Consider the following 24421-nt stretch of genomic DNA (forward strand, 5'->3'; position numbering starts at 1 on the left):
CTGTTGACTGCACCAGATGTTCACAGCAAATTCCCTCTGGAGCAGCCCTCAGCTCAGACAGAAATAGCTGCCTGTCCCATGATGCCAGTGAGTGTTCCATGATGCTGAATGGAGAGCAGAGCCCTGGCCACAGCACCAATTTAGGGCTGAGGGTCGCTGTGCATGGCACCCTCTGAGCTGGCATGTGGGATTCCAAAGGGAAAATTTCACATTTACAGGCCTAGACTTGTTTTCTACAAGCAGCTTTTCATCATATGTGAAATGTGAAGTGACTGAATAAGGTTGTAGTTGGCTGAAAGAAAAATTTCTTTTCAGGGGATTTTTAGGATTCATTTAAAGGTGAAGTTTTATAGTGTAGCTGACAAAGGTCTCCTTCCCTGAGGTTTTTTACTCTTAAATATTGACATACCCTTGTTTTTTAAATACCCCAAATGTTTTCCCCCCTTGTTAACAACAGCTTCTTAATTAGAGATGAATCATTTTATGTGATGGCTGTTCTTCCTAATCCCTGGCTGCAGAAGAAAATGTGGAAAAGGCTTTTTTTAGCAGTATCTAAGTATTTCTCAGTATCTGAGAAACTCCTCATTTTCCTGACCCTTGAGATTGGTTCTGAACTTTGAAAATGGGGTTATGAGAGGTGCCTATAGGAACTGCACTCGTCTTTCTTTGGTGTTTTGGCAGCAAATCTCCCAAATCTCCCTGCTAATGGGGGATTTTAACCCTGTGGCCTGGTTGGACTGGCAGGCTGCGCTGGTGTAATGAGGAGCTCAGTGATTGCTTTATTCTGACTTTAATGTTCCCACTTCACCTTTTCCATCCCAGATGAACATGGCATGTTAAATTGTGTTTCAGGATGTTCAGGATCCCTCAGTGACTGTGAGTTTCCCTCTGGAGGAAGATCCAAGTGTTTCTCTTGTTGCCTGGACCACGACTCCCTGGACCTTGCCCAGCAACCTGGCCCTGTGTGTTAACCCAGAACTGCAGTATGTAAAACTCAGAGGCAAGTGTGGAACACCTCTTCCTTCAGGGCCTGTGGACATGTATTTATGTTTTGTATTTTAGTCTGGTTTATGTGAAATCTACAGAACTTTCTGGGGTTGAACCAGTGATAGTGTGAAGGATGAGATCCACTTTGGATGTGGCTGATGATTTGCAGCTGCTCTGCTCTTGTTATTTAACATGAATTGAGAGGACTCTTCCTTACAAAATGCAGATAGATGAAATAAAGAATAATAAATAAAGGTGTGTGTGTTTGTAGTCTTTAATTATACCTTCATCTACAAACACATCTCCCCCTTTTTTTATAAAGTAAAATAGTGAGTAGGAATTTCCAGTTTCAACATAACCTCATGAATCTGTTGTGTGTTAAACATGAGGTTGTGCAGGCCTTTGCAGTGAACTCCACCTGTTTGGGTTTTCTTTCTTTGAAGAGAACTAAGTATGTTTCAGTTTTCAAAAGTTTTAACATAAATTTGGTCATCTTAAAAAGAATACTGGGTATTTTCAGAAATAATAACCTCATTTCCCTGAGGCCCTGAGCTGGGTTTGGATGTCTCTGGCTCACTGCTGTGGGACAGTGACCCTAAGTTAGCAGCCTGAATAAAATTTGTCATTGAAGTTAGGAAATCAGGCTGGTTTGGGATAGAAAATGAGTTTTCTTCATAACATTTCACTCAAATTTGATGTTAACTTTCTTTGTTGGTATATACTTATTTTATAAAGAAATGCAAGCATGTAATTGAAATAGCAAATCTCAGGAAGGCTGCATGAAGTGCAATCATTACCTCACAACTTAATAATATTGATTTTATGCAGTCATTGTCCATTTTCCAGTTTCAGTTACAATTTACTGAAACTTCTCAATTGCTTTTTTACTTGACTCAGCAATAATAGACAAGCTATTTCTGCCTCTGCAACAACAAAACACACTGAAAATCAGTGGCCTGGGTTTTATCCTGTGGTTTCTGTTTAAACTTAGCCTTTGGAAAGTGTTCCTTAACTGGCTGAGTGGAGAAAAAGTAGCTGGAAAGTAGTAAAGGATTATTTGGGCAGTTTTATTGTTACAATATCTTGCATACATTGAAAGGTTTCATAATGGTGCAAATGAGGGGATTAAACTGAGATTTGTGAAACTCCTGTTTTATTTTATATTCTAGATAAAGCCACAGGGAAGATTTACATTTTGATGGAGTCCAGGCTGGTGGCACTGTACAAATCTGACAGTGAATATCAGATACTTGACAGGCAAGTACATAAATTATTATACTTGCTAGCTTTCAGTGTTTTTCTAAATGTTAAGAAGATGGATTTCCCTGCATCTGTGTTTATATTTCAAAAATCTATAAAAGGAATTGAAATTTGCTGGAACAGATTGGTCTTGTACGTGAAGCTACAAATAGAAAAAAAGTTTCATTGGGTCCCTGTATTGTAGTGGGGAATAAAGGTTCCATAGTCCACCCTTCTCCTTTGTGTTTAGATAAAGGTAAAAGTTTGAGAAAATGCTGGAGGTGTGGTCCAGGTGCCTTCTTCCTTCTTCTACACATGATGTAAAGATTTAAAGGGAAATGGGCAAAGCAATCCCATTGGTTTTAGCAAATAAATATTACTTCTCTAATTAGTGGCAGCCATTGCTTTCTGTAGGCTGCTTACTCATCTTGATTAGGTGGAAAAAGAGGAATTATTTGAGAAGTCAGGCTGGGCAGGGGGTGTAGATATTAAATTCTGTAGCTCTTTAGACAAAATGTCTGCCTTGGCTTCTCTTAAACATTTTGTATAAACCAGCAGCCTGTTGAAGAGGTCAAATACAACAAATATTTGTTTGTTCACTTTATTCAAACAAACAAACAAACCAGGAAACCCTATAAAACCCCACATAACCACAATAAAAAAATAAAGACTAGAAATGGTTTTGAGAATAACACCCTTCTTCACTGGCATCAGTTATTTCTATTTTAGTCTTTTTATCAAGCATTTGAAAGCTGTAAATTGAAAAAGTAGAGGATATTTCAGCTAAGCAGTTACATGTAATCATTAAATTAGGGAAATGCAGAGCTGGAATGTTTAAGATGTTTCCTGTTCTGATGGTTCATACTGTGACAGTTGAATAATTTTAGATTTCTGCATTGATTTCTGCCCTTCCCCCCTCTCTGAGAATGCTCTTAATCTGTCACTTGGTCTGTACCAATTTAAGCTGGTGTTCAGTTTCTGAGGATGATGTTCAGTGCTCTCATTCTTCAGACTTGGCTGAACTTGTGATCTCTGGAGTTTTTCCCTCCCCTCTGAGTCATCAGTGGAATCACTGAACAGTGTCAGGCTGGTCGTGCCAGGCCCCACTGGGGATTTTCTGTTGGTCTGATACTGAATTAACAGCAACTTTCTCTTGAAGTGCTGGGGTATCCTCCAGTTCCATATCTCTGTGTGTTGGAATGATAAAGTGTCAAAGCTCTCACTAACATTGAGACCTAAATTTGATCTGATTGCTTGCTGTCTAAGCTGGCAATTCTGCCCCAAAAATTTTGGCTTTGTGTGGCTTGTTCTTGACAAATCCACATTTTATATTCTTTAGCACTTCTCTTACTAGAAACTGTCCATCACTTGAAGTTGAATCAGGTTGTTAGATCTGTCTCAGTGGTTTTTAGGTCCATCAGTGCTTCAGTTCTCTTGGGAAATACAGATACTCTGTTCCTTTTTGGTCTTTTGAAACCTGTTCAGAGTGTCTAAAAACTTCTATCAAAACCATTTTATGTTCTTAAGTATTTTCAAATACATTAGCTTTAGGCTTAAAAAAGAAGCAAGGTAGCTCATAGATTAAATTTGTTGATCTCTTGTCTTTTGTTTCCAAACTCTTCTTTTAATGCAATACTGCACATTTAACTTCAGTGTGACTGCAGTCATTCTGTATCAGGAGTGCACAGAACATTTTGGCCTTCTTTTGATGTGGTGTCTTCATCAGAAATTGGAAGATCCTGCTCTTTAAGGCAATCATGAACATTTCAGGTGTTGTATTTATGTCCCTAACACCACCACTCACCCTCTCCAATCTCTGATTATTTTTAAACTTATTTTTTTTAACCTCTGCCAATCTATAAGGCTGCTAGCAAATCTCTTTGCAGGACAGTATATTTTAATTCTTTTTGTATTAGTGCTATGGTCTGTTCTCAAGCTGATTTCTTTTCTGGTTTTGGTCATGCTCCAGTTTTTCTGTTATGTAAAAATTAATTTTCCCAAATGTGAGACAGTTAAAAGGTAGCTGGTAGTTGAATGGTTCTGTGAAAGATTTAGATCTACAAGTATCTAAATTCATGGAAATGAAATTTACCACTTCTTCTTTTAACGTTTTCTTCCTTCAGCTCACTTTTAAATTCTCAAGAAGTCAGGCCCTTGAGGGAGAAATTGATAGAACAAAATCTGTAGCAGGATCAGGCTGAGGTCAGGAATGGTCTGATGAAAATGTTCAGTGTCTGAAGTCCCCTGAACTGGCTGCTTTGCCCTCATGAGTGTGTCTGGATGTATAAACCCAATTTTGGCCATTCAGTGGATTCCTGTTTTATTTAGCAGAGGTGGGATGTGATTGTTGAGCATTTCTCTCCCCTTGTGTTAGATTTCAGTCCTTTGGCATATTAAACATTTAATTTCTTCACACTGTTTTCCCTGGTTGTCTCTTTCTGGATTCTAAAGAATCCAAACCAGAGATTTCTGATCTCCTGAGAGTGAAGGATTGCTGAAGTGATTTTAAAGAAACCTTACTGCTACACCTTAGGTCACAAGAAGGCACCGTTGTATAAATTTTCAACCTGAAGTCCAGGACTTTGAGAAACAAAGCACTTCAGATCCCAAAATGAAAATCAGGAATATGATCCACAACCTTTACCTTTGTCTGACTTGTGTTAAAAAAATATAACTACTTTTTTTTTTTTTTAAGCCAGTTTTGGTGCTTCACATTCTGTATCTGTGTGGCTGAGCACTGGGATGCTTCTCTCTCATCTGATCCTGATTAAGCACCTCAAGCATTCCTAAAGCTGTTTGTAATGTAAAAACATATAAACCATCTGCAAAGCTGAGGTTTAAAATAGAAATCTCCCCTATTCCTAGAGGATATATTGTGTGTGCTGAGCTGGTATGGAGGGGCTTGACAGCTGGCCTGCAAGCAAAGCTGAGTTAATAGAAGAAATTAATAGAAGAATTAACAATTGATGACTTTCAAGTGTATCTATAGCAAGGAAGAAGACAAAGCATGGAAACCAATTAGAAAAGATACATGAATATTTTTGTAAGCTAGACTACTTTCCTTTCCCTGTGTGGGCTTGTTTTCTTGACCTGCTGCAGGTCCTCCCTGTGCAGGGAAACAGCTTTGGAAAGTCCCCCACTTTGAAAGAGTCAAGTGTTTTATGGTTTGGCCATTGTTTGGAAGTTGTAGATCAAGGCCAGAGCAGAGAGAGACCACAGCTGGGACACAGTCAGAGAGCCAGCCCATCTCTTAGATTAAGTTATGTTTTAAGTGGATTTTCCCCCTGAAGTTGGACAATTTAAGCACTTCCAGGGGAGTTCTGAGCTGCAAATCCCAACCTAAGCCCTGCCTTTGTCAGCTGCTGTCAGGGGCTGAGGGAGCCAGGCTCCATCTCTGCTCCTGTGCCTTGTTTGGCTCAGCTGCTCCCCAGGCAGCCCTGCCTGTGTGGGGTCATTCCCTGAGATCCCTCTGGAGAGTTTGGATGCCCAGTTTGGAATAAGGAATGAGATACCTGAGCTTCACAGGCTGCAATACCTTGTGTCACAATCTCCTGTACATAAAACTTCAGGATCATTATTTATTGCTCTTGGACATGCTGAGCTTTAGGGCTTTGTTGCTATGATTATTGTGTTTGATCCAGAAGATTCTTGCCCAGCTTTACCATAAAGAGCTTGTCATTAATGCTTAATTCCTTTATTAATTTACACTGATTGTTTGATTGAAGCCCGTCAGGTACAAGTTGTTGACTGGTAGGGTAGCAGAGATGCATAAAAGACATTGGTTTTTCTCCAGTTTACCACAGAGGTGGGAAGTAAATTTAAGGAAATTATTTTCTTCTTCTGAAATCAAATTCTGTCAGGGAGGTGAAGAAGCAAATAGAAAAAACAGTTTTTAAAGTTGTTAATTTATGTTCTTGTAAATCCTTCTCCTCAGGTTTCCTGGTATTGTTCTTAAAGGCAAGAAATACAAACCACTCTTTGAATATTTTATTCAGGTAAGATGAACCAGTTTGGTGTTTGATACAGGATATAAAGACAAAAATAAAACCCATTCTGAGTATTCCTTGTTCATATTATAAAAAGATCTTGGGTTCTAATAACAAACTCCAGATTGTATTAAATAGTGAAAGTTTGAAAAACAGTGTTGACTTTTTTCTCTAATTTTTTCCTTTAAGTTTTAAATATACTCAGAGTAAACACTGGTTGATAAATAGAAGTTTGATTTCAGATTGAAGAGAAACTTCAATACATATTAACCAGTACATATTAACAAATATTCTCTCCTTTTCTCATCTGGTGAGTGTTGTCTTCCTCCTAAGCCCAGCTTTGTCTTCACAAGGGAATTACTTGGATAACAGCCACAGACATGTCATTGTCATTTCCCACTGAAAATTTAAAATCCTTTGCTACAACCCTACTGATGTATCAGATTTATCTGGATGCAGCTTTTCAGCTGCATTAAGTCTGGCATCATAGATGATAAAAGAATATCTAGAAACAGGAGAGTTCCTAGAGAATTTTTCTAATTTTTAAAAAAAAATCTGATTAAAAGGTGATTAAAATCTGATGAAGAGGTGCAGCACTGCTGGCCAGGCAGCTGGGAACTGCTGTGAGGGATTTGGCCATTTGAGACATTTCCTGTTCTGAAAGATGTGCAGGAGTCAGCAAAGGTGGGAAAACCTCTGCAGGGAGCAATCTCTGATCATTCTAGAGGAAAGTCAAACACAGCTGAATGTGGAATATTGGACTGTGCATCTGAGGGTTGGAATGGATAAATTTTGTGAGTCCTGCTGTAGTTGTAAGGAGCAGATGGGGGCATCTACAATTTTTATTTAGAATGGAGATCTTATCTCAAAATAGCTCCCTTCAGAACAAGCCAAACTTAATATTTTGTAACATATTTGGTTCAGCTGTGACTGCAGTATTTATTTTACTATTTTTGTTTTAGGGAATAGTAAATAACCCTTTATTTTTCATTATCTTTATACTGAACACACTGAAAATTCTCATATCTTTTCTTAGCATTTTTTTTCCTGGATTTTCTCTTCTCTCTGTTTTTAGTTGGTATTTACCATGCTCTTATTCTCTGGAGGAAATAAGGAAAATGTGTGACTATAAAATCAAAATTTTATTTAATTCAGAGGTATAGGGGACATACAAAAATGCAGGGAAACTTTTGTACCTTTCTTGGTTTCCCCACATTCAGGAGTGTATTGATTTGCAGTCTGTTAAGCACAGAACTGTGTGAAGATCTGTGGCTTGAGGAGTAATTGACTTGGAGGCCTTCTGGAGAGGTGTGAGATTTAATCACACTTGACACTCTTTAAATGAAGTACACAGGTGTCTGGGCTATGGGAAGTCATTAAGTCATGGCAGGGATGTCACATTTTACTGTGTCACTGATTTTTGATGCACTTCTTTCCTCTTTTGTGTGGCTTGTGGCTCTGCCAGGTTCTGAGCTACTCTGTTTTGCTGTATGTGTGTTAATGAATATCAAAATAGAAAAATAAAAATATTAAAAATGAATAAATATAATATATAATATATGATATGACATGATATATGACATGATATATGATATATATTATATATCTATAAATTATATTTATAATAAATAATCAATGAGTAAATAGATAGTAAATAATATATAAAATGATATTTTTGTGTTACAGTGCAAAGAAAATGGTGCTTTTACTGTGGTGGTGGATGGTTATGTGAAGGAGGAGGAAGGCACAGGGGTTGTCCATCAGGCTCCCTATTTTGGTGCTGTAAGTATCAAGTACACTGTAGTGTATCTGTGATGTGAATTTTAGCCAGCACACATTGCTTGGTTTTCCAGCTCCTGGGGACTCTCTCAGGGTGAGTGATGTTCAACAATCTTCCCATTTGCTGCTTAAAAGTGTAAGAATATCATGTAGCTTTGTATTCTCATGGGCTCTTCCACTTAGTGCCTGTGCTAGGCTGGAGATTTTTGTGTCCCCCTCTGGAGTTTGTGTTGTGTGAGCTGAACTCACCACTGGATCTTTTGGGGGTGTCACTGAGCTCAGCTTTTCTCAGTCTGAAGCTGGAGCTTTGGGAAGGGCTGGTCTGTGGCATTGGTAGTGAAAACTGGCTTTGCTAAGTGATGATTTTGGTTGGGAACAGCAGTTCTGCTCAGTGTTTCAATGTCATTACTCACTGGGCTTTTAGAGAATGAGAAAATGCTTTCACTGCTTTTGTCCTGAGACTTTATCCCTTGGTGTGAAAGGATTTTGTTGCACTCCATTCTTTTTTTTTTTTCCTGTCTTTATTGTCCCTTCTCTCAGTCTGTTCTTTTTTCAGGCTAAGAGGAATAATTTGTCATGGATTTAATAATTTCAGTTTTTAGACACTTGAATTAAATGCACTGTTTTAGGCTCATTGTCCTTTCTGTAGAGTGTCCTGTCTTCAGCCATTATCCAAAGATGCCCTCAAAAAACTTGCAGTGCCTAGCAATTAGCAATCCCTGGACCACGAGCTCTGTCATAATTTCCAGAGAAACTTGGCATTAGCAACAGGCCTCTTTGTATTCATGTGAAATAGCCCATCCTCTTCCATCCTTTTGGCCCTGCATATTGCTGAAGGGAACATCCATTGTGGTGGTGTTTCCCTTGTCAGGGTGATGGTTGATATGAAAAGATGTTCCAGCTTAATATAGCTCTAAATAAAGCAAATTAGAGTGGGTTGTGTTAGCAGTTAATGAAGGAAATGGTGGTGGCTGGTCAGTGTCCTCAGGAGGGCAAATCCTGTCCCACTTCTGCTCCTCAGACTCTCCCCTGCAGCTGAATCCTGGGTGTTCCAGAGGGTGGGAGTTGATTTAGAGTCAGAAGCTCTTGCTGTGGGAGATGGAGGGGAAGGAGCTCTGGAAGAAGCTTTCCCTGGACAGGAAAGAATCACAAAATCCCTAAGAGTGGATTGTGTATTTGCACAGTCCAGTTAAATTTATTGGAAACAGCTTGTTGGAAACCTTGACTGGCCTCTTAGAGCAAAGATTATCTGCCCTCTATTATTTGATTTTTTTAATAAGTTCACTGAGTTTTGTAAACACAGAGGAAAAAATATTTTACTCTCTCTCTCCTCTGGGAAATCAGCAATTACTTGTAAAACATTTTTTAATGAAAAAAACCTGAGAGTAACAGTTAAATGCTTCACAAAGAAAAGAATACATAAAACATTGTGTGAGGAAAAAGTGCACAGACATCACAAACAAAACCTTGCAGTCATAGCTAAGGAGAGGTTTGATAATTTTGGTGCCTGAGTCAATGGGCTGTGCTGCCTTCACAAGGAAAGTGCACAGTGTGTGTTGCACTTAAAGCTGCTGCCTTCTTTTTGGGGTGCATGTAATTCAGTTTTGACAGCCCCTGGATTATTTCTGTTCAGAAAAGCTCCCAGAGGTGCTGGTGTAAGCTCAGGATTTCATTATTACACAGCAGGCTCTGTGCAGAATCCTGCTGGTATTGCTTGTTGGCCTTCAGACAGGCTTTGCTGAAGGGAGATGGTTCATGGTAGCAGGCAGGGTTCTGTTCCTGCTTAATTGGCTCCTCTGCACCTTCCTGTTGAGGTGAAGGTGAATAAAAAAGGAATAACTGCACCAGGATGGTCAGAGGTGAGGAAACAAAGCACAGTCCTTCACAGCAAGCCTTGAGTCTTGTCTCTGTCCCTTCCCATCAATATAAGTGAGTCCCTTTGATAAATAAATTTGGAAAGACAGGGTTTTATTTACTTATTCATTTAAAATCCTACTTATCCTAAAATCCTACATGATACATATTCTGTATTGCTGATAGCTCAGCAGTGCATCCTTCTCCAAAAAAATAGAAAGTAAAAATTCACTTCCATTTAGTTCCAGGTGTTGTTTCATTGTCTTGTGTGATGCCTTTGCCAAATGCAAGCTGCCACACCATATCAGAGCACTCTGTTATTTCAGTTCAAAAGACATCAAAATTAAAGCTCACAGAACAAGACAAACCTGTATTAAAAATGCTGTAAACTCATTGTACCTCCAGATTAACATGACACTGAAATTCAGCTGCTCAGGTATTTCATCATATGTAGATGTACGTGCAGTCAAAAGCTTTAGTAACACTTGAATTTGCATACAAGTTTTTAATTTGCAATACTGCTAGTGCCTGCTCAGGCTGTGACACACAACTTTCATAGATCTGTTACTGATGCACTTTTTTTTCAGTGCCTGACACTTTTGGCAAAAGTGATGTTTGTTTTTGCTAAGAGGTGCTGAAGGTGAACATTTGACTTCGTGTTCCTGTTATTTTGTTAAAATTTCACATAAAAAGCTTTTGATTTCTCACAAATGAGCTGTACTTATTAATTTTGTATATTACAACTTCTGTGTGTTATCTTTGGAGGGATTTTGGGGTGCAGGAGTGAGCACTATCTTGGAATAGTGCAGGAGTAACTCCTGTCCTGGAAAAACCTGATGTTGATCTTGGCTTTTATGTGAGCAGTAGTGTTGTGTGCCAGAAACTGTCCTCACTGTTGGAGAGGCTCTTCTGGGTCACAAGGGCAGGGGCAATAATTAGGGGATGCTTTCTGCAGCTGCTGGACAGGTGTCCTGGTTTAGGGCAAATTTGGGAGAGAATCTCCAAAGGGGGCCCCTCCAGATAGCAAACCCAACTGGTTTGGGAGGGATTCCTCAGAGAGAAGTGGAAAGAACCTGTTTATTTAACAGGCACAGCACCCCAAGCACACTGAATGAACAATACCAGGTGACACCACTCTGAAAAAGATGACAAATTTAGAAAGTCTCTCTTGGGAGTGGTTGCTCTGTTATCAGTCCCTCTGGTGCTGGGGCAGCTGCTGCAGCCACAAGGTGCAAATTCTCGGTGTTTCCCAGGTTCAGACTGGAGCAGGTTTGAGTAGGTCCAAAAAAGGAAAGGAGAAACAATCCAGGAAGAAATTTGGACTGTTTAGGTAAACTAGCTAATGAGCAGAAGCAAGAGGAAGCAGAAGCAAAGTGAAAAGGAAAGCAAAAAGCAAAAGCAGCACCATGTATTGTCCTGTCTGTATGTCTTTCTGATAAGAAACCAAACCAAAACTTTCACTCTTCAGAGCCAGTCTTGAAGGCACAGAACATGATATCCACCATAAACAGAACACAGGAATGGGAATATAAGCATCATAACATGACCCTAGGACAACAGGGCTGTGCTCTGCTGGGAGTGCTGGGGCTGCAGGGATTTGTTGTTTCTGTGTGTAAAACTTTGGATTTGTTGTTTCTATGTGTAAGGGTTTGGTCCATGAAGCGGCCACATTCCCCATCTGTAGATGGATTTCATCCTTGTAAAACACAGCAGGTCTGGCTTAGGAGAATGGGAGCCTCAGGGGTAGTGGGGAGAGCTGGAGGGGCTGGGTGAGGCCACAAAGGACATGGGAGCCCTGCCCTGGCACCCCAGAGCTGGCTCACCTGGGTTGGTCAGGGCCAGGGAAGGAGAGCTCAGGGAGCTGTGGAGCCCTGCATGTGAAACGTGCTTTTACACCCTGTCCTTGGGCAGCCTCAGAGGGTGCTGTAGGTGCAGCTCCTGTGAAACAGCTGCTGTGTATCCTGGGTAAGATACAGATTTACTGTCACTTCAGCCTGGAAGCTAAAATCTAAACTTTTCTATCCCCCTACTGATTTTGTTTTAATCTTTTCTCCGATACCATTGTTGTTCGGTCATGTTCAGGAAAGTCTGAAGCAACCCTTTTTTTTTTTTTTTTTTTTTTTCCCTTACTGCTACAGGAAATTAAAAATTTAAATGGAGACTGGCCAGGAAAAAAAACTATGATGTTGTCCATATGTGGTTCTTGGTCAGTAGCATTGCCTATGGGCCAAAAATTATTGAGAAATACAGGTTTAAAGGTTTTGGATCGTTAAGACATTCAGAAAATGGGATTGCTTACGTGAAATGCCAGAATTAGATTGATTAAAACAACCTGCTTTCTGAACCATGCCCTGTTGGCTGGAGAGCTGGGCAGATCCAGGCTCAGGATGGAGTGATGGATTCCTTTGCCATGCAAGGGTTGCCTGAAGCTGTTCACTCCATGAGTTTGTGTGTGCTCAGACACATAAAATACATGTGTGTATATGCACTGATGTGCAGAGAAACACATCCACATATCCCCTGTACTAGGGCACAGCCTGAAGAAATCATAATTTTCTGCATGAATAAAACTACAATCCTGTACAAAAGGACTTTTTCATAAGCACTTGGGATTAGTGAAGCCTGAGTATTTTGCTATTCTTGTCCAGTCATCACATTTTCTGTTGAATATTTCATTTCTGTTTCGAGGGATGGATATCTTAGCCAGTATTTTGTATTCTTACAGCTTGCTGCTTGTCTCTTTTGCAGGATGATTACAGAGTCTGCATGGATTTTAATATCATTCAGAAGGACTCTGTGCCTGTGTGTCCTGTGGATGCATCAGGCTGCTTCACAGCAGAAGTGACTGACTTTGCTGGGCAGTATGTGAAGGTCAGTGGGCCTGAAATACTTAATTCAAGACATTTTATATATAGTAAGAGCTTTCTTTTCTTTCCCTGTGTGGGCTTGTTTTCAATGTGTGACTGGTATCTGGATAAATTAAAATTTGTTTTAACATCTGTTTAATTTGTTTATTAAGCAGCTGAGAAAAAAGTTGAAATGCAAGTGATGTTGTGGTGAGAGGGCAGAGGAGGATCCTGTTTGCAGACTCTCACTCACTCTGAGCTTTCTCCTGACACACGTGTCATGTCCAGAGTCTCCAGGCACATCTGCAGGGCCTCCCTCACCTCTGGATGACTCTGGATTTCCAGGTGCCATCACTAAGTTTCTCCCAGCCAGTTAATGTAATGTGACTCCCTAGAAAAGAGAAATTCCATCATTTCCCCACTTGTGGGCTGTGCTGCAGTGGGAATTTACTTGCAGCAGATGCAGGAGAATCCCTGGAAAAGGAACCCCCAGGAACTCCACATTGCTGCAGATACAAATCCCGAGCAGGGAGTGCCTCTTAAATTCCATGTCCTGAGAAAACAAATTGCTTTTAGCCCTGCTGCTCCAGTTTGATAGCAAAGCAAGTTCTGGAAACAAATGCCATGCAAGATTTTACAGTCTTTTCCAATTAAGTTGAGGATTCAATCAGCTGTCTTTCCTTCCTGCTTTATGCATTAAGGCAAACAAGAGGACACTGGAGGCTCCATGTTTAGCTTCTTGCTGGTAAAAATCTGAATGCAAGGCTCTTGGAAAATTATCTTATGATACTGAATTTTTCACTCGTGGATATTTTTTTTCCTTAATGTCATATTGACACTTGTATGTTCAGTAGATTGTCTTGAATTATCAATACATGAAATTGATGGAATTATCAATTATCAAATTTCCAGCTTAGCATGAAATCCCAGTTAGTTAGGGAGGTACTGTGAAATATGCTTCAAATTCTGAAAATCAGTCATTTTAGAGGAATGTGGTATCAGAAAGTTTAAATATTAGGTAAAAAGCACTGTGTGATTTCCTGCCACAAAATTAGAAGACTCAGTCATTAGGATATTAAACAATGGGGTTTCTGGCTTGTATTGATGCTTCAGAAAATCTGAATTTTACACACAGTTGTGAGTATATGGAAAGAGAGTTAAGGGTATAAAAAGACTGATGCTTTAATTTATAAATTTTAATTTATCCATATAGCAGAGACACATTGAAGACACTGTAAATAAATAGGGTTTGGAGAGCAAATAACTTTGCAAATTTAGTGTTTTACAGTGCCCCTGCAGGAAATGTATAAACTTGATAGCAACTTTTTGTGTGTGTGTGTGTAAATGCTGGGTTATGCATAGATTTTTTATAAAATAATTTGAATATCTGAGACAAACCCTGTGGCAGCTTAGAGCAGTGTGCATTCCAAGGCCAATGTGTGTTTCAGGATGCAGATAAGCACATCATCAAATGGCTGAAGGAGAAGGGCCGGCTCATCCACAGCTCCACCTTCCAGCACAGCTACCCCTTCTGCTGGAGGTAAGCTCACCCCTGCACCTGCCTTCAGCACAGCTTCCTAACACAAAGATTCTTCAGCTTTCTCCCATATTTTCCCCTCTTTTACTAAATTTTCCTGCCAAAACTAAAAGTAACACAAACCGAGGTTATTAATTCAGGCGAGCTCCAGTTTTGGTTTAGTCATCAAGAAATTTTTCTTTTTTTTTTGCCATAAAACTGATGAATTTAGGTGTAGTGCTGAAATTTAGTTTCTATTTATGGTTTTAAATGTGTGTTTTGTAGTTTGTGTTGCTCATTTCTCAATGTAGAACTCCAAACCAACCACCTCTTGTAAAAAAGGTTATTTTTTAAGCAGCTGAGTGATGGGAAAGGATTTTTTTGATACCCTTTGAATTGTATCCAAATAAGCATATCACAGAAGGTCTTTAGATGTTGGTGTTAAAGCTTTGTATGTTTTGAATAAAATGGCTAAAATATAGCTCTTTTGAACCTTGTAGAATGACTTATTTCTTTGAAAGAAGCCCAGTTGCTAAAAATGTGGAAACATCTCCCTAGGTGGAGGTCTCTGGGTGAAGTCTCCATGTGGAATTCTCCATGGGCCTTCAGTATCAGTGAACAAACAAGTTTTGGTTCTGAGGAATACAGGGCTAGACAGATTTAATCTAGAAATGAAGCTTGTTTTTATTAGTGTCCTCCCTGGTTTGAAATTTCCATGGTTGCTGTTGTAAAAAATCACCAAACAATATCAAATTAAAAGAAAAAGAACCGTCAGTAACCTTTTAGTAGAGTATTAAATTCTTATTATGAGGAAAGACAGACTTAAATTAAAATATCTAATTTAATTACATGAAATGGCTTGAAGATTTTAAGTCTTATCTGATGTATACAGCACCTGTACTGAAATAGCTGTGATAAAAGCTCATCTCTCTGTCTGGCTCTGACTCTGCCAGGTGAAGTGTTCTAGCAGGGTACATTTATCTTTAATTTATAGCAAAAATAACCTTTGCTTGCTCTTGAGCAGCAGGATTGGTTTGTTTCTAGCAGCTGCCTGGAGGAAGAAGGGAAATTGCTCTTCAAGTGTTACGTCCTTGATGATTTGGGACAGCTTTTGAAAAATGGCAGGCCCAAAATCAAGCAAGGCTTGTGTTTTTCTTGTGCAGCAACTCAAATATCCAGTCATGGCCTTCTGAGAGAAAAGCAGGGATGCAGAAGTGCTGATTCTGTAGAAGATCCTTAATCCTGCCACTCTGTTGACATTTTTGTTGATGGATGATAAGTTGCAGGCAGCACCTAGCAGCAAATTATCCGGTGGGAAGAACCGAACAATGGATTCTACTTGAAAAGCTCATTTCACTGCCATCACAAATCAAACCATAATTGGAATATGCTAAAAGTAGAAGAGTAGTTCTTAACTTTGAACATAGTTATAAGTTATATTGATTAATGGAAGAAAACTTTGCAATCAGATTCTTCTTAATGTACTCCTGCTTTTCCCTGAAACCAAGCAGTTGTTGAATCCTTGGGATGTTGAGAAATTTGCCTTCTCTTTTCACATATCATGAAATCAGGATCCTTCTCTGTTAAGTAACTTTCTGTCAACTAAACTTTAAAGTATGAAAAACACAACAGCTTGGTAAGGACAGAGTAGATAATTTTCAGTTAGAATTTGTCTTTATTAGAACTGGTGAAAATGGAAGACATTGGTCAGAACTGGAGATCTTGGGAGTCTTGAGATCTTGGGTGTCCCTCACAGCTCCTGCTGCCATTCCTTTGGGAACAGTGTTGGGAAGCTCCTCCACTGGCAGATGTGGAGCTTTGACTTTTCCAAACCAGTAAGGCAAAGCCAAGAAGCATCTTTATAGCCTGGGCTCAATTATTGATCATTTCGTTCCTAAATGACAAGAAAATGGAATAGGATCACAATTAATGTGATTTGATTCTTGTGATGTGTTTCCAAAGGATCTGTCTGTAAGGGGAACAAGACTTTGTTCAGTTGGGACAGAGAGGAATGGTAAGGCAGGAACTTTGTGAGCATTAGACTTTGATTTAAGGTCTGTCTGGGTGTTTTTCCCCTTGTGTTGATGGAAAACAAACCCAGCAGTGAGTATTTCTCATTTGATAGCAATGAGTATTTCTCATTTGATTCTACAGTAAAATCCACTTGGATCTGGATTCCTCAACCTCCTCACCAGTCATGAGGGGTATAAACATGGGAGGTGTCACTGCTTGGGCAGATATTACTGTTTTGTTCTCTGCAGTCTCCTGCTGAGGCACTGCTTGGTAGTACCAGAAGAAAAATATTCAGGAAAACTTTGTCCTCTCCCATTTATTGTTGTTGTAGGAGGAGCAGAGCCCTGGGGGTTCTTGGAGTGGTTATCAGGTGTTATAACCTCTGTATTGGGTGGGAAATGTTCCCCTGCTGGGCCTTTGGTACAGATCTCTCAGCCAGCCCCACCTGGTGCTCTCCTCACCATTGTCCCAACCTTCCTTTTCCAACATGTGAAGATCATGTGAGAAATTTAAATATAAATTTTTAATATCAATATTTTATTCTCCTTGTTTGCACTTACTCAAGATCTTGTGATCATCATTCTTCAGCATATCTGGAACAAGATACTCAGTGAAATCAAAACACCTTGTAGCTTGGGGAATGTTTTCTTTTTTACTGTGTGAGCAGTGAACTCAACTGTTCCCATTTTTAAAATTAAATTAAATTTGTAGCAAACCATCAGCAGGTTTGCCTTTAATAGCTAGGACACAACTACATTATTGTTACTTTGAGCTTTCACCACTTCCTTTAAGGTTATAGGTAGTTTAACACTTAAGCACATGGAAACATACAGCTATAGTTAAAATGGAAAGTCCTTTGAAGTGTAGTGTTAAAAGAAACAATGTGTTTTTTATTGTTGGGCTTTGTGCACTGTGAGTTCAGCTTTTAAGGTCTGAACAACCTTTGCTGTGGGTTTTCTTTCTTTTGTGGGCCAGGCAGGTGCACCTTTAGCAAGTGCTGCCACAGTAGCAGCTTGAATTTACATCATAACCAGCAGTAGTTGGTGGATTTCAAATGTGTTATTGCTGTGGGTATAAGTAAAATGAATTAAACTTTGGCTGTTTGTAGTGCTCACTGCACATGGGAGATAACAGGAGTTTCTCAGGTGAACTTTTGTGTATTGCCAAGTTCTGAACCAAACTGACTCAAACAAAAGTAATATTTTTCAGAAACATTTTGTAGAGTGGAATGATGCTAAAGGAGAATGAGGTTCTTGTCTCAGTGTTGTTTTCTCCTCTGTACCCACAGATCCTATCCCCTAGGGCTCTTCTCCCTCCTCAAAATGGAATAATGGGATGGATGGGAAGGGTTAGAAATGTCTGAGCCCTGCTAGTGACCTGTGCCCACTGCTGGATCCCAGGATCCTTCAGAAGGATGTGCTGCCTGAACAGTTATTCAAGACCTTAGGCAGTTATTGTGGAACTGATAAATCAGAGACTGGGTTGGGACACTGCAGTCAGATGCTTGGAGATACTGATTTTCCCAAGCAATTTAGGAAATTGCTCAATCTGTGCTCTGGCCAATTGTGTTTCCATTTCTAAGCAATCCCAAGTTGTGAAACTGCTCTCTTCCCATAAGAATTTTCTTTTATTGCTTATTGAAGTAAGGAATATGTTAAGATATATTTGAAACTTCTTTTATTTGCTTATCTGGATTTCTTGCTTACCCTCTCCTCCTGGAATAGAACTTTCTTCTGGTTAACCCTAGGTGCTGTTACTTTATGATTTGGGATTATTATTTAGTAGTAAAAGCACAGCATAATGTTCCCTGACTTTTCAAGCTCATGTACACATAAAAAGTGATGCAGAATGAGCTCATGTGGAAGACTGAAACATGACTCATTTTAATAGTGGCTGAAGTTCATCATGTTGTACTATGTAGGAGCACAAATTTCAAATTCAAGTATCGTTTGAACACTCTCATGATTGCTCTTGCTATACAAATCCCTTGAATTACTGGGTTTGAAGGCTGTAAAATATTTTTTCAGGACTGGATTTCAAAATAGTAGCTCACATAAGTGTAACAGTTTATGTAATTTAACAAACCAAACAAACCCCAACCTTTAACTGTGATAATATTTCAGCAGCACCCTGTGAAAAGGAGACTGTCATGTGCAAAAATAAATATTAAAGAGCACTTTATAAATAATGTAGCATTTAAAAATGTGTTTGTTTCTTTTATTCCCTTCCCTGCACAGGTCAGATACCCCGCTGATCTACAAAGCTGTGCCCAGCTGGTTTGTCAGGGTGGAGCACATGGTGGAGAAGCTGCTGGAGAACAATGCCCAGTGCTACTGGTAATGTGTCCTGCAGAAATCTGATTTATTCCTTTCCCTGGAGCTGGGGGTTGTGTGTGCTGGAGCTCTCCAAAGCCATTCCCCTGTTCCCATGCTCACTCTGCTTCATATTTCCACTCCTTTTCAGCCAGTGCTGCTGGGACCAGTTCTAAACAGAGTTTTATCTCAGTTCTATCAAGAATGAATATTCCCTAGTCATTTACAGAGAAATACACTACAGGGTCATTAAAAGTGCCCTCCAATCATGGTATGCAAACCTAAACAATTCAGCATGAGAGAAACTGCAGAGGAGAATCATCCTGCAGAAGCAGAGATGTGCTTCCCAAAAGGTTCCACCTGAGGCAGTAATAGAGGCAGCTTAGGGCTGTGTATATATTGTTCCAAATTAAACCAATTTTTAGACAAGTTGTGGTTTTTTCATCTAGTTATTACAGATAAGGTTGATTACTTCATCATAGGTGCATTTGAAGAAAAATCCACACCCACTCTCCCCCTGAACAGCCACAAAAAGCTCAACCCAGCTGCCTTAATTGTTGTAGGTAAACTCAGCTACAGTTTTAAAGAAAAAAATTCTATTAATGGCAAAAATGAAATCTTGACATGTATATAGGGAGTGTGAAAAATACTCCCTATATTGTGTGAGATTTGTGTAGAAAACAGCAGATGAGCTTTAGATAAGAACTTAAATGCACTATTAATTACAGTAAAAGGGGACTTGGTGCTGATGGCCTTTTAGGGAGTCAGTCCTGGGTTTGTGGTGTGTTAGTAACAAAAGGACCTTATCTTCTGCACTTTTAAAAGCTGCATTTTTATTTCCCTTCCTGTCATCCATCACTTGTGCCTGGGAGGCTGAGACCTCCCAGTGAGCGAGGAAAACTTGGAGATTCCAACCTCATTCAGTCTTTTCTTCTGAGGGCTGCAGGGAGAGTTGGGATTTCACCCCTCTCCCACCTCTTTTGCCTCTTGGAAAGAAGGTGACTCAACCTTCAGTGAGCAATTACAGCTTGTGCTGCCTTTTTTTCATGGACTGTAGCTGGCAATTAAATTCTCCATGAGCAGCTTTTGCATAAGTGCTGACGTGGTGCAGGCAGTGTAAATCCTGGGATGTGAGGGAGAAGTCAGTGATCCAGAATGGAGCCTGCCCAAAAATGCTGCAGCACAAGCCCAGTCTGCCTGTGTCAGGAGAGTTTAGAGATTAGGGAGTGCTGTTTTCTGTTTTCCACAGCAGAACATACTGTGATCCTCCTTTGGGGCAAAAATAAGCTGGAGAGGGGGTGAAAGTGTTTGTTCTTAGCTTTAATTAGCTTCCTCAAGATGCTTTCACTGTTGGGATGACAGTAGACCTGCATACTTAATTTTCACATGAACAGAAGAAAAAATGTAATGATCCTGTTAAGAAGGGCTTGAATGGATGGGTTTTGCTTTTCCAGAAGCAGAGCTTCAGGAAGGAGCTGCTGAGTGACCTCCATTCATCCAGGAGACACTAATTAGTGAGAATTACTGCTCAGTTTGAGCCTCATGCACATATTTGGGATTTCAGTGGTGCTTTTGTAAGTGCTGATAGGGGGGATATCAGTGGAAGCAAATGTTGGAGCTGCTGTTGCAGAGGTTGAGTGAGAAGAGCAGACAATGCCATCATTTGGCAATTTCCAAAATGCCTGGAATTACAGCAACCATTTGTCCTTTAGGCAGTTCCTGAATCTGAACACAATTCCATCATCGAACATGAAACTGGTTCCTCAGGACTCCTCTTAAAACCATGTGGTCTTAAAGATTTTGGGAAGCTTTTTGTTGGGAATGTAGCTACAAGTAGAGATGTATGATCACAGAATTATTAATAAATAATATGTATTTCCAGTATGTGAATTCACAGTAATTTGAATACTGGGTAATCTGGAAGTTGGCTTTTAAAATCCAGCTTTTGTAAAGAATAAGGGAGTGTTTTTGAGGTTTTCTTCATGTGTTCTCCATTGATGCCAGTTTTGTTTGGGCTTGTAGCTTCTGAAGTTGGCATTGAGACTGCTGGCCTTCTGCAGTATTCATTTATTTAAATTTTGGGAACTCCTTCCTTCCCCAAACCTACTTTTTCTGCTTTTGAAGAGACTTGATCTCTGAAAGTGTCACAGGAATAATATGTAGCTTTTAAAAAATTTATTTTTGGACTCTCTGGGGCTTCAGCTTGTCCTGAAAATGAGAAAATTTGGGATAAATGCTTTTCCGACTATATTAACCTTTACAAAATGGGTTTGACTGCATTGCTTTTTTTATTCCTCCAAATGACTGATAGGTATATTGTCCCTTAAGAATAGCTGCCCTCTTGATAGATATCCTTTCTGATGAAATAGATTAAACATACTTGGACAAACTTTGCAACCTGATTGCATTTCTAATTAGTTTTTTAGTGAATTACCCAACTTATAAGGCCACAGTCATTCAAAATTTATTAAAACCAGTGAGTCTATTTTCATTTTTCAAAATGAATTTAACTATCACTTCCAATAATGGCTGCATGAGTAATGTGCCAGCATTTTTGTAAAACCAGAAGCCAAGAAACCCTCTCTGCTCTGTTGCATCCTTATTTCAGTCAGACTGGGAATTAACTTGTGCTGGATGTTGATGAAAATGCACAATTGGAACAGTATTTAGGGGGCTGTGCTTTAGCCTTTAATTGAAGTTCCCTTACTGAATGTTCTTTACTGTGTAACTGAGATCTTATTTAAAGAAAATTTAAATTAAAAAGATTCTCTTCTGTTTGGCATTCAGGCACCCAGTGCTGCTGTATTTGAGATGAGGAGGGGCAGGTTTGGCTGCTGTAAAATCCAGATTTGTCAGATCTTGGCTTTCTATTCTCTTGATAAGGAGAGTTGGATGCAGCACCAAGGTGCTGTCTGGATTTCAGCCTTGAATGTTGTCACCATCATTTTCTCAAATGGTTTGTTGAAAGAGCATTTTTTATGTACCCACAGACTAAACCAGGCCATGTTAGATTATAATTACAATATAGGACTAATTCCTGTCATCAGTGTTCAAAGTTGGTGTAAATTTTCAATTTACAAGTTACTGAAAGCAATAAATCTGTACAACTTCTAATGAGAATTCCAAACTGTTGTAGCTCATCCTTCTGGCACTGGATGTTTTATTTCCATTCTTGCAGACTGATAGAAAAGATTCTGTTTAAATTTTCACTTTGAACTCTTTTTTTCTTTCTTTTAAACCTCCCTCACTTAAAGTTCTCCTTCAGTAACTCCTGAAACATTGACCTGTAGCTGTTGCCAAGTTTCTGATGTTAAAGACATTGTGCAGTTCTGACATTGTTTGCATAAGATGTGCAGCACTTGCAGGAGTGGAAAAATGAGCATCAGTGGAAGGAAAGCAGTGATGGGAGACAGTCAGGGACTTCAAAGCAGCCAAACCTTTTGTTCTGGCATCTTCTCACCACTGAAGAACTCAGGTGCTGTAATAAAGAGCTTGATGTATGGTTGAAGGTATTATTTTCCTGACTTCCATCACTTAAGCTGTTAGTTCTTGCTGGAAATGCCACCCACAGCACATTTCTGTAGTGAAATTAAAATGAGAGTTTTGCACTCACTCCCTGCAGCTCCAGCCCAGGTGTCATCAAGCACATCAAGCTTTGGAGAGGCTTTTCACCCTGGTCATTTTAATCTTTGAGCACAAAACAGTGTCCCAGCTGTGGAAAGGTGAGATGTGATCAGGAATGATGCCTGTTTGTGTGCTGTGCAGGGATGGGCTGTGGAGCCACAATAGAAAGCAAATGTTTATTTTACTGAACTTGTCATTTTTGCTCACGTGGGAATCTGAGTCTGTAGCAGGGCAACAGAATTTTAAGTCATAACAGGATTGTAGAGCAGTGGAAGAAAATCAGTGAGTCCTTTTTCCTTCTTTTGCTGCTTATTTTTGTTTTATAGAAAGTCTCAGGACATTTTTTTCTTAGTTTGTTAATAGTAATACATTTCATCTGAACAGTTTGAAATGTATGCTGTGTGTATATTTTTTCTTTTTTTTTTTTTTTAATTTTCTTTAGTATCACCATGCAGTTGTAGCTCTTCTTTTTGAGTCATCAGTCACACTTTTCTTACTGGGGAATTGTGACTACAAATGAGATCCTCCCTCTAGTAGCAATTGTGATGTGTACAGCAACGAGGAGTCACTAGATGGCAACATTTCCCGAGGAAAAATCCAAATTACTGCCATTGCCTACAGCAGGAGGTGGAAAAAATTGCTGCAGGGTTAGCCTTGTGTTTGTCTGATTTAGAGAGGGTTTTATTACTGTCTGTTATCAGACATGGCTGAGGATTAGAAGTGAATTTGGAGGCTTGTTCACTGGATTTTGATGGCTACTGTTCTGCTGTGCCTCAGTTTTGCTGTTTGCTCTCTGAGGCTCTTGTGCAGGGCTTGCTGCTGATGCCATGAATGCAGAGGCACCTCTCCAGCCCCACTGAAGGGCCACAAGGAAAAGCTGCTGAAATAAACCCCCCAAATGCCAGTTCACAGAGCAACTCCAGCACTATTTCCTTGGGCATCTGATAAATCTGTGACATGAGCAGTGTGTAGAATATCTGCCCCTGTCACAGGAATGCAAATGCATTGATAGATGTGCATTGAGATGGATCCTGGGTGCTGATGCCCTACAAAATACTTTGTGCCAGCAAATGTTAGAACATTCCCAAGGGAACTCCGTGGCTTGTGGCTGCAGGGGTTGTTGATGAGATAAGGAGTGTATCACAGTGAGCAGGTGCCTGGCTGTGGGTGTCAGGGGTGTGTGTGTGTGCCAGCCTTGGAGGTCACGGCTGCGTCCGGAGCTGTGCCGCTGACGGGGCTGCAGCAGCATTGCAGGCACACCAAACGTGGGGGTTGCCATGGGAACCAGGAGAAAGGAGCCAAGAGAAACATTGGGAGATGAAAATGATGGAAAGCACAGCTCAGCTAGCCCCTGTGAGCTGCACCATGAGCAGGGTTTGTGGGCTTGCACCACTGCAGCTCTCCTGGGCTGAGGAGCAGAGCTGCTGCAGTGGAAATTCTGCCTGGCACACACTGACCTTTCCTCCCTCCCCCCATGTTTAATTAGGTCCATGATATAGATTGGTGCTAATTAAAGTGTCAAAAGGCCATGAATTTTATCTCTTTGAATTAAAAACCATTAAAAATCAATTTGAGGGCATGCTGAAGGAGGCTTGTTATTAGAGTAAATTAACATAATGGAATTTAAGCCTTTGTCTTCTAAGGGTTGGTTAATGTTTAAAAAGACAGCCAAATTCTACACCTAAAATAAACCCCCCAGTTGGTATGCTAGGAATTTAAATAAATCTGTACATATTTAGTTAGATGACATAGAATAACTTCTTCATCACCTTTGAGTTTGCTGATACAAGTCAGCTATCTGCTGCTAAAAACTTTCTCTTTTCCAGGCTTACAACTGATTCCTGATTTCAGGTGGCACTTAAAAAGCTACCAGCTTGCCAAAGAAGGACAGACCTGGGACCATCCTCTCAGAACCAAAGCTGTATTAGAGTTCTTAATCTGGTATTAGGTCCCCTAATTCCCACTGCTTAAGGTAGTATTTTGTTTATCAACTTTACAGTCTTAACTCCTTTAATTAGCAATTATGAAGTAAATCTTACCCAATACATAAAGGTGCTGTGGTTTTGCAGAGAATATCATGACAATGAAGAGTGAGAAAGGATTAGTCTATCTTTATGTAATATCTGAAACAGCTTTTCATGTTGAGCTGATGCTAAAACACGAGGCTTGTGCAGGGGCAGTGTTTTATTTTGGCAGTGCTGTTTGTGTTTACAGAACAGAGGGATGGTGCTGCTTTCAGGCAGTTCCTGCATCCTGTGACTGGGG

General features: G+C 39.8%; 1 protein-coding gene across 2 annotated transcripts in view; it reads left to right on the forward strand.

Annotated features, from left to right (window-relative positions):
- The window catches only part of IARS1 (isoleucyl-tRNA synthetase 1), a 94787-nt gene that overhangs the window by 18195 nt on the left and 52171 nt on the right, over positions 1-24421 (forward strand). For both annotated transcript variants that reach the window (XM_059480044.1, XM_059480045.1), the window contains exons 8-14: positions 853-1000; positions 2157-2244; positions 6161-6221; positions 7899-7994; positions 12594-12716; positions 14140-14231; positions 18458-18556. In XM_059480044.1, coding sequence (XP_059336027.1) covers positions 853-1000; positions 2157-2244; positions 6161-6221; positions 7899-7994; positions 12594-12716; positions 14140-14231; positions 18458-18556 — 707 coding nt within the window. The remainder of the gene's footprint in view (positions 1-852; positions 1001-2156; positions 2245-6160; positions 6222-7898; positions 7995-12593; positions 12717-14139; positions 14232-18457; positions 18557-24421) is intronic.

The sequence above is a fragment of the Ammospiza nelsoni genome, chromosome 11, assembly GCF_027579445.1.
Source record: "Ammospiza nelsoni isolate bAmmNel1 chromosome 11, bAmmNel1.pri, whole genome shotgun sequence".
NCBI classification, from domain to species: Eukaryota; Metazoa; Chordata; class Aves; order Passeriformes; family Passerellidae; genus Ammospiza; species Ammospiza nelsoni.